General features: G+C 36.3%; 1 protein-coding gene across 2 annotated transcripts in view; it reads right to left on the bottom strand.

Annotated features, from left to right (window-relative positions):
- Themis (thymocyte selection associated) overlaps positions 1-14777 on the bottom strand; it is an 84719-nt gene that overhangs the window by 6266 nt on the left and 63676 nt on the right. The window contains exon 4 of one of the 2 annotated variants that reach the window (XM_087190142.1): positions 192-1240. In XM_087190142.1, coding sequence (XP_087046268.1) covers positions 192-1240 — 1049 coding nt within the window. Of the gene's footprint in view, positions 1-119; positions 1241-14777 lie in introns of those variants that run through there. The other variant, XM_021259194.2, reaches the window with a different exon arrangement.

Below are 14777 nucleotides of genomic sequence, written 5' to 3'. Positions count from 1 at the left end.
GGGTTAAGCATCACAATACAAAGTGCTGCGACAGCGTACAGCTCTGTTGATGTTCATTCATCTACTGTGTGCATCCGAAAGGCTCATTTCAAATATGGCACGACAGGAAGTAAGCAAGTTCAGGAAAGATTTGGAACTAAATCTTCAAGAAAAACACTCTGAAGTAAAATCTGTAAAATCGCAGCCCTTACCTTGGGAGGGGCAGACCCATCTGCTGTGCTTTCTTCTGCTAAGGTGAGCAGGGTTAACTTGGTTTCCTTCACTGAGGAATGTTTGGGAGGACGAGGCGGGGGGTGCAAGACAGAGCTTTCATATCTCCGCATCATGTAATACTGTTCTTCTGTAATCTCTTCTACCAGAGCCCTGACTGTACCCGGCCCCGTGTCCCCAGACAAATCACTAACTAACTGAAAAGTCATATTCAAGCGGCCAGCGGGGACTTCCCAACATTCCTCGGGGGTGGCAAAGTCACTTACAAGCAGGTAAGCGTCTGTGATGTCTTCCTCCAACTGCAGTCCTGGGGTCCCAGCCAAAATGTCCTCGTCAATGGACAGATCTCTCACAGACACTTTCACATTGAAGGGCAAGCGGAACTGCTGACACAGCTCAGAAATCTGGTACTGCTTCTTGTCATGAATCACCTCTACAAAACCTCCCTCCATGGACAAAGGGAGCCTCACTGCCTCATAGGACTTTCTGAGGATTTTTTCACAGGCCAGAAAATTCACCACTCTCTTCCCTCCCTCACAGAGGGCTTCGGAGGCCTCTGAGTGGTGCACTAGATACTGGTCCCCAACAGACACAGAGGACAGCTCCTCATGGGGGGAATGAAAGGCTTTGGTGGCCACTACATGGAGAGCCTCCTTCTCACTCTTAGCTATCTCTAGGTCATAGGCAGTGGGGAACTCCCGAGGTCGCCGCTTGAACTTGCCTTTGTAGCTACTGGGAATCAAGAAGTGTCTTTTAGGAAAATTGCTTCTAATTTCTGAGGCTAAGAACCTCGACGCCTGGTACTTCTGATGGATCACAATGATTTTTCCAAGCTGTAAAATATTTCGGGGCAGCTGGTTTCCTTGAGGGGCTTCGATGACTTCAGCCACAATGGGAAACTCTTTACCAGTCATTTCAAAGAGGTCTTCTGTAGATAACAGCTGAGGAAACCAGCTAGCATCGAAGGAGTCAGTTATGTCTTTGACTTCAACATCTAAACTGGGGAGAATGTGGACTATATCCTTCCGGACTGAAAAGAAAGGAAAAAAAGACTGACATTTCCTGCCTCAAAATGTTTCCTGTGAAATGCTCTCCTGGTGCTATAACATTTCTTTTTTTAGTTCTTATTTTTAATAGGACATGTTAATAGCATATAGCCATTACATTCACCCCAGGGAGTTGGTATATGTACATAACACATCTTAATTCTTTTAGGAAAAGAAAGTATTTCAATGATCATAATATGTTGTTTCTGACATGTGAGTTTCATTTACTTACACTTTAAGAGGAATGAGATTATATTTTAAAAATAACTTGGACTTAGTGCAGTTGTCCTGTATGTTTTATATGTTCTTTGCCTATTAGTTTGTTTTTCAATCTGTAGATATGACAATTAACTTTATAAAGTCTTATAAGATAAATGAATGAATCTGATGCTGGAAAAATAAAAAGGGGTAGAGGGAGAGGGGAAAAAGAAAGGAATTAAAATGTGCTGTGTACACGTACCAATTTCCTACAGTGAATGTAGTAACCATTATGTACTGCCAAAAAAATGCTAATAAAAAAATCTGTAAGCCCATGCTTATTCAAGAAATAGACATTAACCAGTCCTTTGGTGCCCTATGAACTTCCCCAAAATCCTGCTCACTGATACCTAAGGGCAACCACCGTTTTGATTCTTGTGAACCATTCCTGTGTATATACTTATAGTTTATGAATATAGAAATGCATGACTATATATATAAATGTGACATGTGTTATCATTGTAAGTCATGTTGTTGAGGTCCAGACTTTATAAGTAAAATTATTAAAGAAGAGTTTCAGTATTCTAGACAAGATTCTTCATGTATAAAGCCCAACATGTATATTCTTTTCAGTTATCCTGTGAGGTAAAACAGCATTGCAAAGTCAACACATATAAAGTACTTGAGATTAATATATGGAAATGGTTATCAAAATGCAATCTTTTCCCAATGTCAGTTCTTTTGCCACTGGTGTTGGGTTATTCCTGGATAAAGAACGGTGACAAAGAGATCGCAGCCACTCAGAACCCTCAGAATAGTGATGCATGTTTACCACCATGTCCCCAAGGAAAACAAGTCACTACATTATTTCAATAATTCTTTGAGATCACAGAGACACTTACAAAATCATTCTGAAATCATTAGCTCTTCATCCACTACCCATATAGTATCATTATAAATGGTCTTGAATTAAAAGTAAGGTTGTGTTAATATTAGCAGCATATTCTAATAGTTTGTATGTTTTTGATGACCTTTTAACATATGTTGTATAGCATTTTCACTATTCACTATTGTTTCTTTTTTTTCACTATTGTTTCTTAATATCTGTAGTCACTGTCAATATTCCTTCTTCCTTCTACATTTTTGAAAAGGAACAATTTGGAAAATTTAGAAGATCCAATTCATTGTTATAAACATTACTTTTGTTGTCACTTTTTGTATCACTAACTCTTTAAGGAACATCTGAAATCCTTAACTCTATAAATTGTATCATATCATATTGTCTGTGTAATAAAGTTGGAAAGACAGCATGAAAAATTATTACCTTATTTTTTGAGAACAAAAATTGAAATCAATGTTTACCTATAGACTGAAAAATTATAAAGATTCTTTAATTTTCTTATAAAAATTAGACTGGGAAAACATTTCTTACTTTAATCATTTGCTTTTATAAAGTTTAGCATACCCTAAGTTTTGATATTGTTATCATAGACTTTCAGGAAACCTATAGCAGTTTTAGAAACCAAATCTTACTATTTTGATCAAAATGAACTACATTTAATAACTCCGGGCTAGCTCTAAATAGGCATCCTAGGTTCATGCCACCCCTCAAGTCTAGGGAAGAACAAGAGATTGGTAGAATAGATGTCATTAAGTATTTCTGGGCTCTCTATATTAGCCTATCAGATCATATGGCCCTGATGCGAGCTAGATCCCAATCTGTATTTGTGCACAGTGGATGCTGTTGGCTAGGAACAGTCTTATTATCTTTGGAGAACCCTATTGCTGCCAGAGAAAGGCTCCAGGCCAGGCTCTCCAAACTTAGTGAATTTTCTGTATCTTCTTACTGACCTGCCTTCAATATGTCTGTCCCCAACTGCACTGAACTGATGCTAATCTGTTGCATTACACATTTCACACCAATAGCATTTGACGTTTGCTGTTTTTTTCTCTCTCTCTACACACCACCCACTACTCACACATGCAGCTGTAATATGTCGTGGTTCTCTTCCTTTCTTGGTATATCCTCATGCCTGGAATGATGTGCTACAGCATTACATGTGTAAATATCTATATGGGTCCGTCTCCACAAAGTGTAGTCTAGAAAAGTAATTCTCCTGAATTCTAGATATCTACTTAATATTCACTTGGTCATCTAGTAGATTCTCAAAATCAATGTGCCCAGATTGAAATCTGATCTCGTCAAATCTAAGCTATCTGGTGCTTTCTGCATCTTAGTTGTTGGGAATTTCTTTTTCTTTCTGTAGCCCATAAATCTCAGAGATAGCCTTAGTTTCTCTCTTTTTCTAACACTTGCGGCCCTTTTCATCAGAAATACCCTAGTCTTCCCATATTATTTCTTTTTGTTTGTTTGTTTTGAAACAGTGTCTCGCTTTGTAGTCCAGGCCGGACTTGAACTCACTATGTAGCCCAGGCTGGCCTCGAACTTGCAACTACCCTCCTGCCTCAGCCTCCCGAGTGCTGAGCTTACAGGCATGCACCACCACACCTGCCCCACATTATTTCTTATCTGGTTTATTGCAGTAGCTTCCTAAGCAGCGTCCATTCACTGAGATCTCATTGGAATGCTGAGAGATTCTCTTTGAATGCTGTATCAACTGTGTGTGCCAACTGTTCGTGTACCCACAATGTCGATTCTGTTCATGTGGAATAAAAGCTAAAGTCCTTACCAGTCCTTGGTGCCATGTGGGTCTCGTCTGCTACTGCGTGACTTCACTCTGACTCGCTGCTCTCCCCTCACCTCAGGGCGGTCCTTTCTGCAGGCTTCCTTTCTCCTCTGTTCTTCTCCCTGGTCCATTCTCAGCTACATGCGTTCAGGGCTAACACCTGTGCACACCTTTGCCTCATCAAATCTACTTGAATTCAATCTTGTGGATGAGACCTACTCTGAATGTTCTATTTAAAATCGAAAACATCCTTGCTCTTAGCCTTTCTCTATTTTCTATGTCACTTTTCACTTTCAATTGTTTCAAGTAACTTGTTTATTTATTATGACCACTGTCTATTATTTGTTTCTCAAATTGAAGCATTGTCTCAAGAAATAGAGGACTCTCATTGTCCATGAATGTGTCGGTGTCTACAATAATGCTAGGCTATAGTAGATACTCAGTACATCAGCTGAAGGAACGAGAAAGAATTGTCAGCAGAGGGTACTTTAGTGAGCACTGAAAAGAATAATTCTGTAAACAAGTCTAGTTCCATGTAAATTTCACTGGGGAAAAAAGTTGTCCAGTGTTAAAACTCCTGCTATACATAATAGCAGATGCCATAAACCTCATTTAAAATATCTCTTAAGGTTGCAATTTATCTTACTTAGTGACCGATTCAATAAAATAAATACTGGCATTGTTTAGTTTCTACAAACCAACAGATATATTGGGGTGTAAAATATAGCCAAAACAAAGTCTTTTTCAATCAAGATTTTACTCTTTAGTTAAAAATAACTCTGAAAAATAACAATATATATCCCTAAAGAAAAATTCAATATAGGGAAATTGTGCATGCAGTAAAAATCAGCAACTGTTCTTAGATGCATCAGAGAACTAAGGTCACAGGACAAAGCCCAACCCCAAACTGGACAGTAGGTGATACTGAAAGTCACAGCTAACTGAGTGCAGAAACTACTGCAGGGATTCAGCAACTGGTAAGAGCATTTAAAAAGTACTTGATCAGTCTCTGGAAATTAAGAATGGAGTAGCTTGGGAGAAAAACTCCTACGAAGAACCTCCCCCATGTCCCTCAGTCTTACTTCCAAGAGCCTCACAAGTTCTCAGGGTGAGAAGAAAAATCCCCTGGTGCTTCTGGCTGGGTTAGGGGGCAAGTAACCATTCCACAATATACCCAGAATGCTATGGTTTCTTTTCTTAAAAACTCCTTTCTTCAAGGGAAACAATTTCACTGCAGCCTAATCAAGTTTGATGGGATTTATCACAGCCTAATCTTCTATGTGGGGAAAAGGAAGCAGCCTTCTCTGTAATTCCACACAGAGAGGGGGAAACCCAACTCCAGCCTCTGCTAGCCATTCTGGCTCCCTACAGGAGAGGTAAAAGCTGAGCTGCATTGGTGAAGGTCACATCCCAGATACAGGGGCTCCCTGCACGACAGAACTTAGTATAGATTACAGAGGCTCCCACCCAGAATGCTCAGCGACGCATCAACACAGCTCCTGTACTGTGACAGGAGCTCCCAGCTGCAAGAATGACATTGAAGACCTTACTTGATAGAGTCTCTAGGGAAACACCACAGAGGGGGCAAAAGTAATGGCACTGAGTGAACTTTATTCTCTGGCATCCACAACTACAGCAGATAGTGAAACCAGTCCACCTCCAAGCCAGACAAGCATGAAACCCCACACTAAATGCCTATTCACCTCATTCCTCTCACCTGAAAGATCTACCTGGCTTCCAAAACAAAACAAAACAAAATTATGAAGTATGTTAAAAAGCAAATTACAAAACAAAAATGGGCCGGGGATTTAGCTCAGTGGTTCCACCACCTGCCTCCCAAGGGCAAGGTCCCGTGTTCAATCCCCGGTACCAAAACCAAAAAAACAAACAAAAATCCGATTATTTATAAGGTAAAAGGTAGTCTAGCATAAAAAAGGAACAAGCCAAGTGTACACATGGCAGAGATTTGGGAATTATCAGATGAGAAATTTAGCATGTAATAAATATATTTAGGGCTATCATGAGAAACCAACAAACAAAAGATGGATAGTATCAGTAAAGGGACAGAAAGTCTAGAAAAATATTTAAAAGAAATTATAGAAATTAAAAGGACAGGACTAGAAATGAAGAATGGGCCGACCATGGTAGTACACACCTGTCATCCCAGGAGGATCACAAGTTCAAGGCCAGGTTGGGCAATTTAGCAAGACCTTGTCTCAAAATTTTAAAAAAGAAGGAAAGAAAACATGGCTGGGGATGAAGCTTAAAGGTAGAGCACTTGCCTAGCATAGATGAGGCACTGGATTTGATCTCTAGTACTGCAAAAAATGAATAAAAAAATTTAAAAAATAAAGAAATGATGAAGAATAACTTCGATGAATTATTCAATGAAATGGACACTGACAAGGAAAGAATTGATGAGGTTGAAGATATACCAAGATGAACTTCTGAAACTGAAAAGGGAAAGGAAAAAAACATTGGAAAAAAGTGAAATAAAAGACCCAAGAATTGTGGGACTGTTAGAACAAATGTAACATGCATGTCATGCAAATACCGGGAGGTGAAAGAAAGGAACAGTGGATCATCTACAGTACTAAGACTGAGGAGTTTCTAAAATTAATAAAGCACACTAAATATCATGAATGCCAAAAATATTTATACTTATAAACATCATACTGAAACCCAGTCAATGGAAAAAAAAAACCTTACCTAGAGAGGAAAAAAATACCATTTAAATTGGGATTCTTTCCAGAAATTATGCAAGCAAGAGTAGAGTGAAGTGATGGACTTCATGTATTGAAAACCAGTATATCTGCTTGCCATAAAATAGTTTTTAAAAGCTGTTCAGAAAAAAAAAATTAGATCAGAAGCAAAGATGTACATAAAGAAAGAAATGGGGTTAAAGACTTTGTTTTTAGTCTATTGGTCTAATAGACAGCAGATTGCCTGAAATAGTAGCACAGGTATACTGGATGATCATGGCTTACAGATAAGTGACGGCAATGTTTAAAGGCTACGAGGAAAAGATTTGTGACTGCTTGGATGTAAAGTCTTCATATCCATGAAGTTGTTGTGTTGTTTAAAAGTGGACTTCAATTAATTGTAAGTATATATTGCAAACTCTAGGACTACAATTAAAAAGTGTTTTTGGGGAGCTGGGATTTAACTCAGTGGCACCGCACCTTTCTTGCAAGAGCAAGGTCCTGAGTTTGATCCCCGGTACTGCAAAAAAAAAAAGTTTTTTACAGTATAATTGAGATGCTAAAAAATGAAGAAAAATGGGATCATGCGAAAGACTCAGTGATAAAAGAGTTAGAAAAAGAATAGAACATCTAATTTTGGGATGAGGATAAAAACAGATATTGGCCAGTACAACAAGATGCTCTGAGGGTGGAATGAAATTAAAGAGCAAGACAGAATAGGAAAGATACCCCAGATGGCAAGAATGCTATGATCAATGGGAAGTGGAAAAATTGGAAACTGCCAGTCATTAACAAGTGATCTAGCCTCTTGAGATTTTCAGTTAAAACAAAGCTGCTCATAATCGGAACCACAGAAGTAAGATTGTGACAATAAATTGGCCCCTTGACTGGCAGTCTGAGGAATGGTTAACTACTCTAGGAGGAAATCCAAAATATTTTTTAAGAAGGGCTACATTACAATTAGGAATCTGGCAGGTTAATTGGGTAGCTCAGTGGAAGGAGAGATTGAAGAACAAGAATCTAATTTTCTCTAGTACCTGCTGCGCCTAAATTTCTAATATGCTGCCACTGCAATCCTCTCATGTTGGTTAGTACATTGAAACCCTTTCTGCTTTTTTATTCTCTCCAATTTTTTGTAGGTTTTAAGGTTTCCCTAGCTGAAGATAAAATTTATATTTGTTTAAAGAACCTATGATTTGAAAATAATAACCTCAAGTTTTAAAGCTAGAATAAATTAATTTTTATGGCAAATATTCTTACATCTAAGATGTTTTTCCTAGAGAAAGATAAGGAAGCTAACACTTTTTATTTTGTTTTTTTAAGAAAATAGTAAGTTATGTGCTTTATAAAAATATTTAAAAGATAAAAGAGGAAATGATAATCTTTAATAAATTTACACATCTTGGTTATATTGTTCTAATCACGTGTATGTGTGTGTATTACATATCCTTTAAAAAAAGCACTAGTTTTACAGTTAAAAATGTAATCTTCCCTCAAAGAAGGATATATAGAGAGCTACTTTTAAAATTGTCATTTTCTGAAAATTTCTCTAACTTCAACTAATAGGTTGAGAGACATTCCTGGAGGTATTTATTACAAATTTTCCGGTTTCAAATTGAAGAGTTGGGGAAATGGTACATACTTATGCAACCTTAGTTTACACGTCTCAGCTTTTTTCTTGTGGATGAACATGAATTATTCTGGCAGGGTATGTTTTCTGATTATCCACAGGGAGCTTTTGTGAACAACTACTTCTGTTCCATTTTCTCTAACAAGGTACCACTGATTTCCTCTTCAGGCTGCTGAGTCATTTCACTAAACTTTGTCTTTCTCACTATTCTGTCAGGGAAAGTCCCTTCCTGGCCAGGGAGAATGTTAAGTAGTTGTGGTGCTTGTTTGCATTGCTCACTGGGTCCTTACTCTTAAACTAAGTGTGGGTTTTATCTCTGAAGAGAATATAAAGAAGTACCGGCAAGCGTGGTTGGTACATGTTCTGTTGGACAGGTATTGCTCAGTTGTAGGATACACATAGGCCACCCCGACATGAGAACCAGTGCTTTGTGAATGGACCTACATTAGTATAGGGCTGGAATTCTGAGACAGTCTTATGTAAGTCTTGAAGTCATGATGGTTGTTTTACATGGTTTTTTTTCTACATAATTCCTGTAAATTTTAGCCTTAGTTTCTTCCAATTCCTAGTTTCTCTTATATAATTATTTAATAATAATGATGATGATTAATTGGACATTTAAATTTTCTAAATTTGTCATTTACTTTCTAAGACCATGTACTTATTCTTTCAAAAATATTTTCATAAATTGTAATCTCAATCTTTCATTTACTCAGTGAATTGTTTTTTGCTTTGCATTATGTCTTTGTTATATGGCAGTTATGAAACTTACTAATAATTTCTGAGTTCTGCATTGTTCCAGACTTTTAAATTAAACTTTATTTTGCAGTTTATCATTTTACATTAATCTTTTGGTAAAGATTTTGTGGGTTTTTTTCATTTATTCAATTCTCTTTTAATTTAAAAGAAGCTATACTGTGAATTTGCATTTACATAATCTCTTTTGGCTTATCTGCTCTGCATATTTTTAAACAGAGAAAATATTTTAGAGTTGCTTCTAATTTTTTTAGTAGAAAAAAATCATCATGACCCTCATCGAGATATCGCAGGTCTTTTAAGATCAATATAGCTTTTGATATTTGTTTATTTATAATATTATCCTGGGTTTCATGTATACATTTTTGTTTAGTTTATAAAGCTAAATTAATAGGCATTTGTAACACTACATGATAGAATTCAATATGTTTCCCGTTGATATCTGTACTGGTTAGTTTTATGTGTAAACTTAACTAGGCTCTAATCCTCAGTAGCTTTTAAATAAAGCATGTTACCCTCTAAAATGTAGTTGGGCCTCATACATTCAGTTGGAGCTTTTAACAACAAAAATTGAGATTTCCTGGAGAAAAAGAAATTTTGTCTCAAAGCTAATGCATTAACTCCTGCCTCAGTTTCCAGCCTGATCACCTGTCCTACAGATTTAGAATTTACCAACCCCTATGATTGCATGAACCAATTCTTTAAACAAAAAATGTTATATAATTAATAGCATATATATTCATATGTCATTATTAATTACATTAATGTTGGGTGGTTCAAAATATTCTATCACCACAGTATTTTTATGAATGCATTAGGAAAAGCATCGCTAATGAAAACTGAAGTTGTTACACGCATATAGATAATGTCAGCTTTGACGCCATGAAGTTAATATTCTCCGTAGCTGTGGAAATCATAAGTCCATCATCGTAGTAAACATATGTGAGTAGAAGAGAAGCGTGCAACTGAGAACAAGGGAGTAAAATCTAAGTTCATGAGGATGGTGAGACCTTCCTCCTCCAACCTACTTCCCTCCTCTGATTCGATAATTACATAAACCGCCGAAGACATCAGGAAGCTTCCTTCTCTGTGAAACTGAATCCCACCGGAAAGACTCAAGAGAGCTTGACTGAGAGGGCTTCAGGAGTGAAAGAGCAGACAGGATGGAACCTAAAAGTCACCCAGACCTTGTGTAAAAGTGCCTCATTATAAATTTTTCAAAAAGTGTCTCATGTGTAAATATTAATAAATGGTAAGTGCCAATCATTTGATATAAACTTTAACCAGAACAAGAGAGCAAAACTTAACAGAGAAAGGGACAGAAAGGTCTAGATTAGGCAAAGGATGGAGCTAAAATGCAGGTAATGATAAAATGCAGGTAATGATAGAAAATGTAAACTCTCTCAGATAAGATAATGCATTATTAAGAGAAGATCAGGTATAACTTTTTAAATGATGTAAGAAATGTCTTAGAAAATAAAAAATCATAGCTGAAATTAAAAATTCATTAAGACAGTTGAAGATGCAGTTAAGGAATTTTCCCTGAAGGAAAACCAAAGCTGAAGAGATATAAAATAGAAAAGAGTCTTAGATCAAGAGTGGCGCTTTAATATGAGCTCAGAAGTTAAAGGAAGAGAGAAAACAAAATATAACAGAGGAAGGATATTATCAAAGAACTCATTACAGAAATGAAGAAATTAAATGGCAGAATGACAAAGAAAGAATAGACTCTGGCCCAGCACACAACTGGGGAGGTCCAGGGCGCCGTGATTATCTCTCAAGGCCAACACTGGAAGATAGAAGATTGGAGAGCAAAGCTGTCAAAATTGTGAGGGGAAGTTATGTTCAACTTTGAGTTTTGCAAGTCTTCAAACCATCCATCATATGTGTATGTAGGAAAAGATGTTTGAAATGTGCAACCTCCCTAGTGCTCACCCCTGCACCTTTCTCAGGAAGTAAGCGGGCAATAGGTCCCATCAGAAATGGAGGAATATCAAGAAAGAAGAAGTCAGTTATTTGATTCCAGAAATAGCTAGTCAAAACACAGAACTAAGTAAAAGGAAATCACAAGGACAATTTTCAAAGGAATCCCCAGGACAGCCCTTGTGCCATGGTTCTGCAGAGCTACCAACTCCAACTGCAGCATGAGGATGGGGGATTCCAGATGGTATACCATCAAAGGGGAAAAAGGATGATCGAAAAGATCAACTTATTGACAGATTGGACTCTGTGGACAATAGCACTGTGTGACTTTTCTCACAAATATATTGGAGGGGATTGAAGAAATACAAGCAAATAAAACCATCAGGTCATCACTACAGAAAAATAATTATACATCTCTTGGTTCAGGAGTAATTCATCACAATAATTAAAACACTCCACCATAACTTACTAAATACTGAAGAAAGAGAAGTCGGAATATAAGAGAAATACACTTTCATGGTCACAAGGGAAAGTCACCAGTTACTATCCAAAGTCCATGATTTGAACAACAGTCCCATTATTCAGAAATGTGATTGCTAATGCCAGAAAATATGGGGGAAAAATTTAAAGGAGTTACCTTGGGGTAGTACAAACTGGGGAAAACTTATGTATGTCAAGGGCACAAGATTTGAGGACAACTTTGTTAATAAATCACTTTACTGCCATTTGCCTTTTTATTTTGATAAATGTTAAAATTATTTTTTAAAAAATATGAGAAAAAAGAAGTCTTAGAATACTAAAACCAGTGTATTTTTCTGCTATTGTTTAATCACCTAATACATTATATTTAAATACTACCCTTCTGAGTCTGCTTTTCACTTGTGTGATTTTTAGCCATCTGCTTATAAAATGAGTTAGTGTTTTCTATAGCTGAGCAAAGACTACATTCTTAAGTTTTGGATAGAATTGAGGTTTTTCTCCTAAAAGAAAATGAAAAAAGTTGTATAATAAATTTCAGCACTAATTAACAATCAACACACCAAAACTTTACACCACTTGAAAAGTCTTAATAGCCATGAAGCTAATTTAAATGATTGGATCTATATTATAATTGCAAGTATTGCCCATTCCATTTGTTATAAGAAGATGAGTTTTATCTTCCTGTGAAAAGCATAAGCACATCATGAAGTGACTCATAAGACCAGTAGTTAAGGGTGTTGGATTGTCATTTTATCTATTTTCTGGAGAAGCATAATTTTAAAAAATTATCACTACATATGTGATGAGGGTTAATGGGGTTTCCAGCCTATAATAGGATTAGATCAAGATTTGAGGAGCAAATATTTCATTTAAACAGTTTAAATTGTCACATTAATAACATAATTACAAACTAGTAATAAGAGTAGATGATCTTATTTTCTGACTTCTTATTTGCCATGTTCTTTTGAGCAAATCAATATTTCATAACTTCCTGTAATCCTCAGTCATTTTCATCTTTCGCTTCGCCTAAGATTTCTATAAAACTGCCTCTTTCCTCTCAGTTTTATTCTTGTTCTTGTCACTTCACAGAGAAAAGACTAAGCTGAGGGAGATCTACAACTAATACACAAGACCTGTGGAAAGCAACTTGCCAATGTTCTTTGATTTCAAAGTGTGTCTGAATCTTCAATTTAAGAAAGAATAATGTAAAACATAATTGGTTCAAAATGTAGCATACAGTTTTATATTAAATAAAACACATCTATACCACAAAAATTTTAAAAATGGGTATTTTCATTCTTAAAATTTGAAGGAGTATTTATTCTTTAGCCCGTAGTCAGTACACATCCTGCCAGTCTCATTCAGCATGTCTCCAAAAATCTTGCACAATAAGAACAAACATTTAAAAGAAGCCCCCAAAATTTAAAGATCCAGAATAATTAAAATGAAATTTTAACTTTAATATCATTAAAGAATGGAAATTAAAGAATTTTTATTTCAACCAGAAGCCTTCATCTGGGATCTCGATTAGCATAAAATCATATTTCCTCTCCATGAACAATTCTTTGACAAACCCGGTTTTTCTGATGTTTTTGTTTACTAAATTGCATCTTCATACAACAATTTGATCAAGCTAGCAGGCTGGGAAAAGGGGCTGGCTTGGTTTTCCGTCCAATAGACTTTGAATCCTGCTGATTGGGTGTCTTAAATGCTCATAAGCCCAACTGCGCTTCTCTGTCTTTTGCATTGGTGTCTCCATTGTACACACTGTCAATATCCTGCCAGACCCAGCTAACATTACATGCTTCTCTCTCTATCTCTTCTGGCTTAATAACCACTCTTAAGTAGCACACTTTCAATCCCTTAGAAGAGATTTCAAGACCTTCTGTGACTGATGGTCTTCTCCTTTGCACGTTTTCATTTTACCTCAATCTGCCCTTTCATTTCTCCAGTGTTTTGCTTACCTGTTGCCCCTCAGCTGCCCATCCTGTTCCCAACCTGTCCCGCATGCTTATGTCCACATCTTTGTCTTCCTCCAAGTTTTGGTCCCTAATCAAAATTCATCCAAAATTGTGACCATCTCTTCCATGTGCTTAGATGCTGGACTTACTTTCCTTTGCAATCATGTAATAGGTAGAAAATGATAATGGTTTTAGAAAACTAAAAGCTTTTAAAATGACAAAATGCTATTTAGTTTTGGGGGGGGGGGTTGGTACCAGGGATCAAACTTGGGACCTTGTGCTTGCAAGGCAGGCGCTGGAACCACTGAGATAAATCCCTGGCCCTATTTAGTATTTATAAAAACTGGGGAAAAAAATCACCTCAATTGAATATTTTAGTATACTTAACAAAATACTAATATGCGGTCTAAAATTTGCTAGGTCCTCAATTTTTTGTAATATTAAAAATCATGAGTTGAATTCTTACTATATCTTTAAGTTCAAAATGAATTGATCTAATTTCTTTTTTTTTGCTTAAATTCTTTTATTGGTACATTTTAGGTATACAATATGTTTACATTTATCATTGGGTGCTTGTACCTGTACATGATGTAATTGATCTACTTTCTACTTAAATATTTTAGTGTGACTTAATTTAACACACAATTCTAAAACCTACCAAAAATTCACATCAATTTTTTATAACTGTTAAATGACCAACAATAGTAATGGAAACAGGAAAAAAACCAGATTTTGAGATATTTAAGGAGGTGCTTTGGGGCCAGATATTTTTGCATATTGTTTATTACATACTGCTTCATGTTCTCAACCAGTTTATATATAATGCTTTAATAATACCTTGTTTCACTCTCAAAAACAACTCTAAGAGGCAGGCAAAAGAGATATCATCATCCCCTCTGCATAGAGAAAAATAATTTAAATAGCTCACCAATCCCACTACTTATAAAATTATGGACCCAGAATTAGAATCTGTTACTTTTGGCCCAAGTTCTGAACTCTTTGCTCCCCTAGTTCCCCCACTTGTGTGCCTTAATCTTGAAAATTCAAAGCATTAACACCTTTGGAGTAACACTGCTCTCTCCATGTATTCCGAATTTAGAGTATGAATAATTCAATGAAGGTTGCACATTAAAACACACTCATATATGATAATTAATTTATCATGTTATTTTCCTTAAATCAAA

This window comes from Heterocephalus glaber, unplaced genomic scaffold (assembly GCF_053883595.1).
Source record: "Heterocephalus glaber isolate CG9 unplaced genomic scaffold, H.glaber_assembly_v1.0 deba00001550, whole genome shotgun sequence".
NCBI lineage: Eukaryota > Metazoa > Chordata > Mammalia > Rodentia > Bathyergidae > Heterocephalus > Heterocephalus glaber.
Note: the sequence above shows the minus strand (reverse complement) of the source record. Positions and strands in the feature narration are given on the sequence as shown.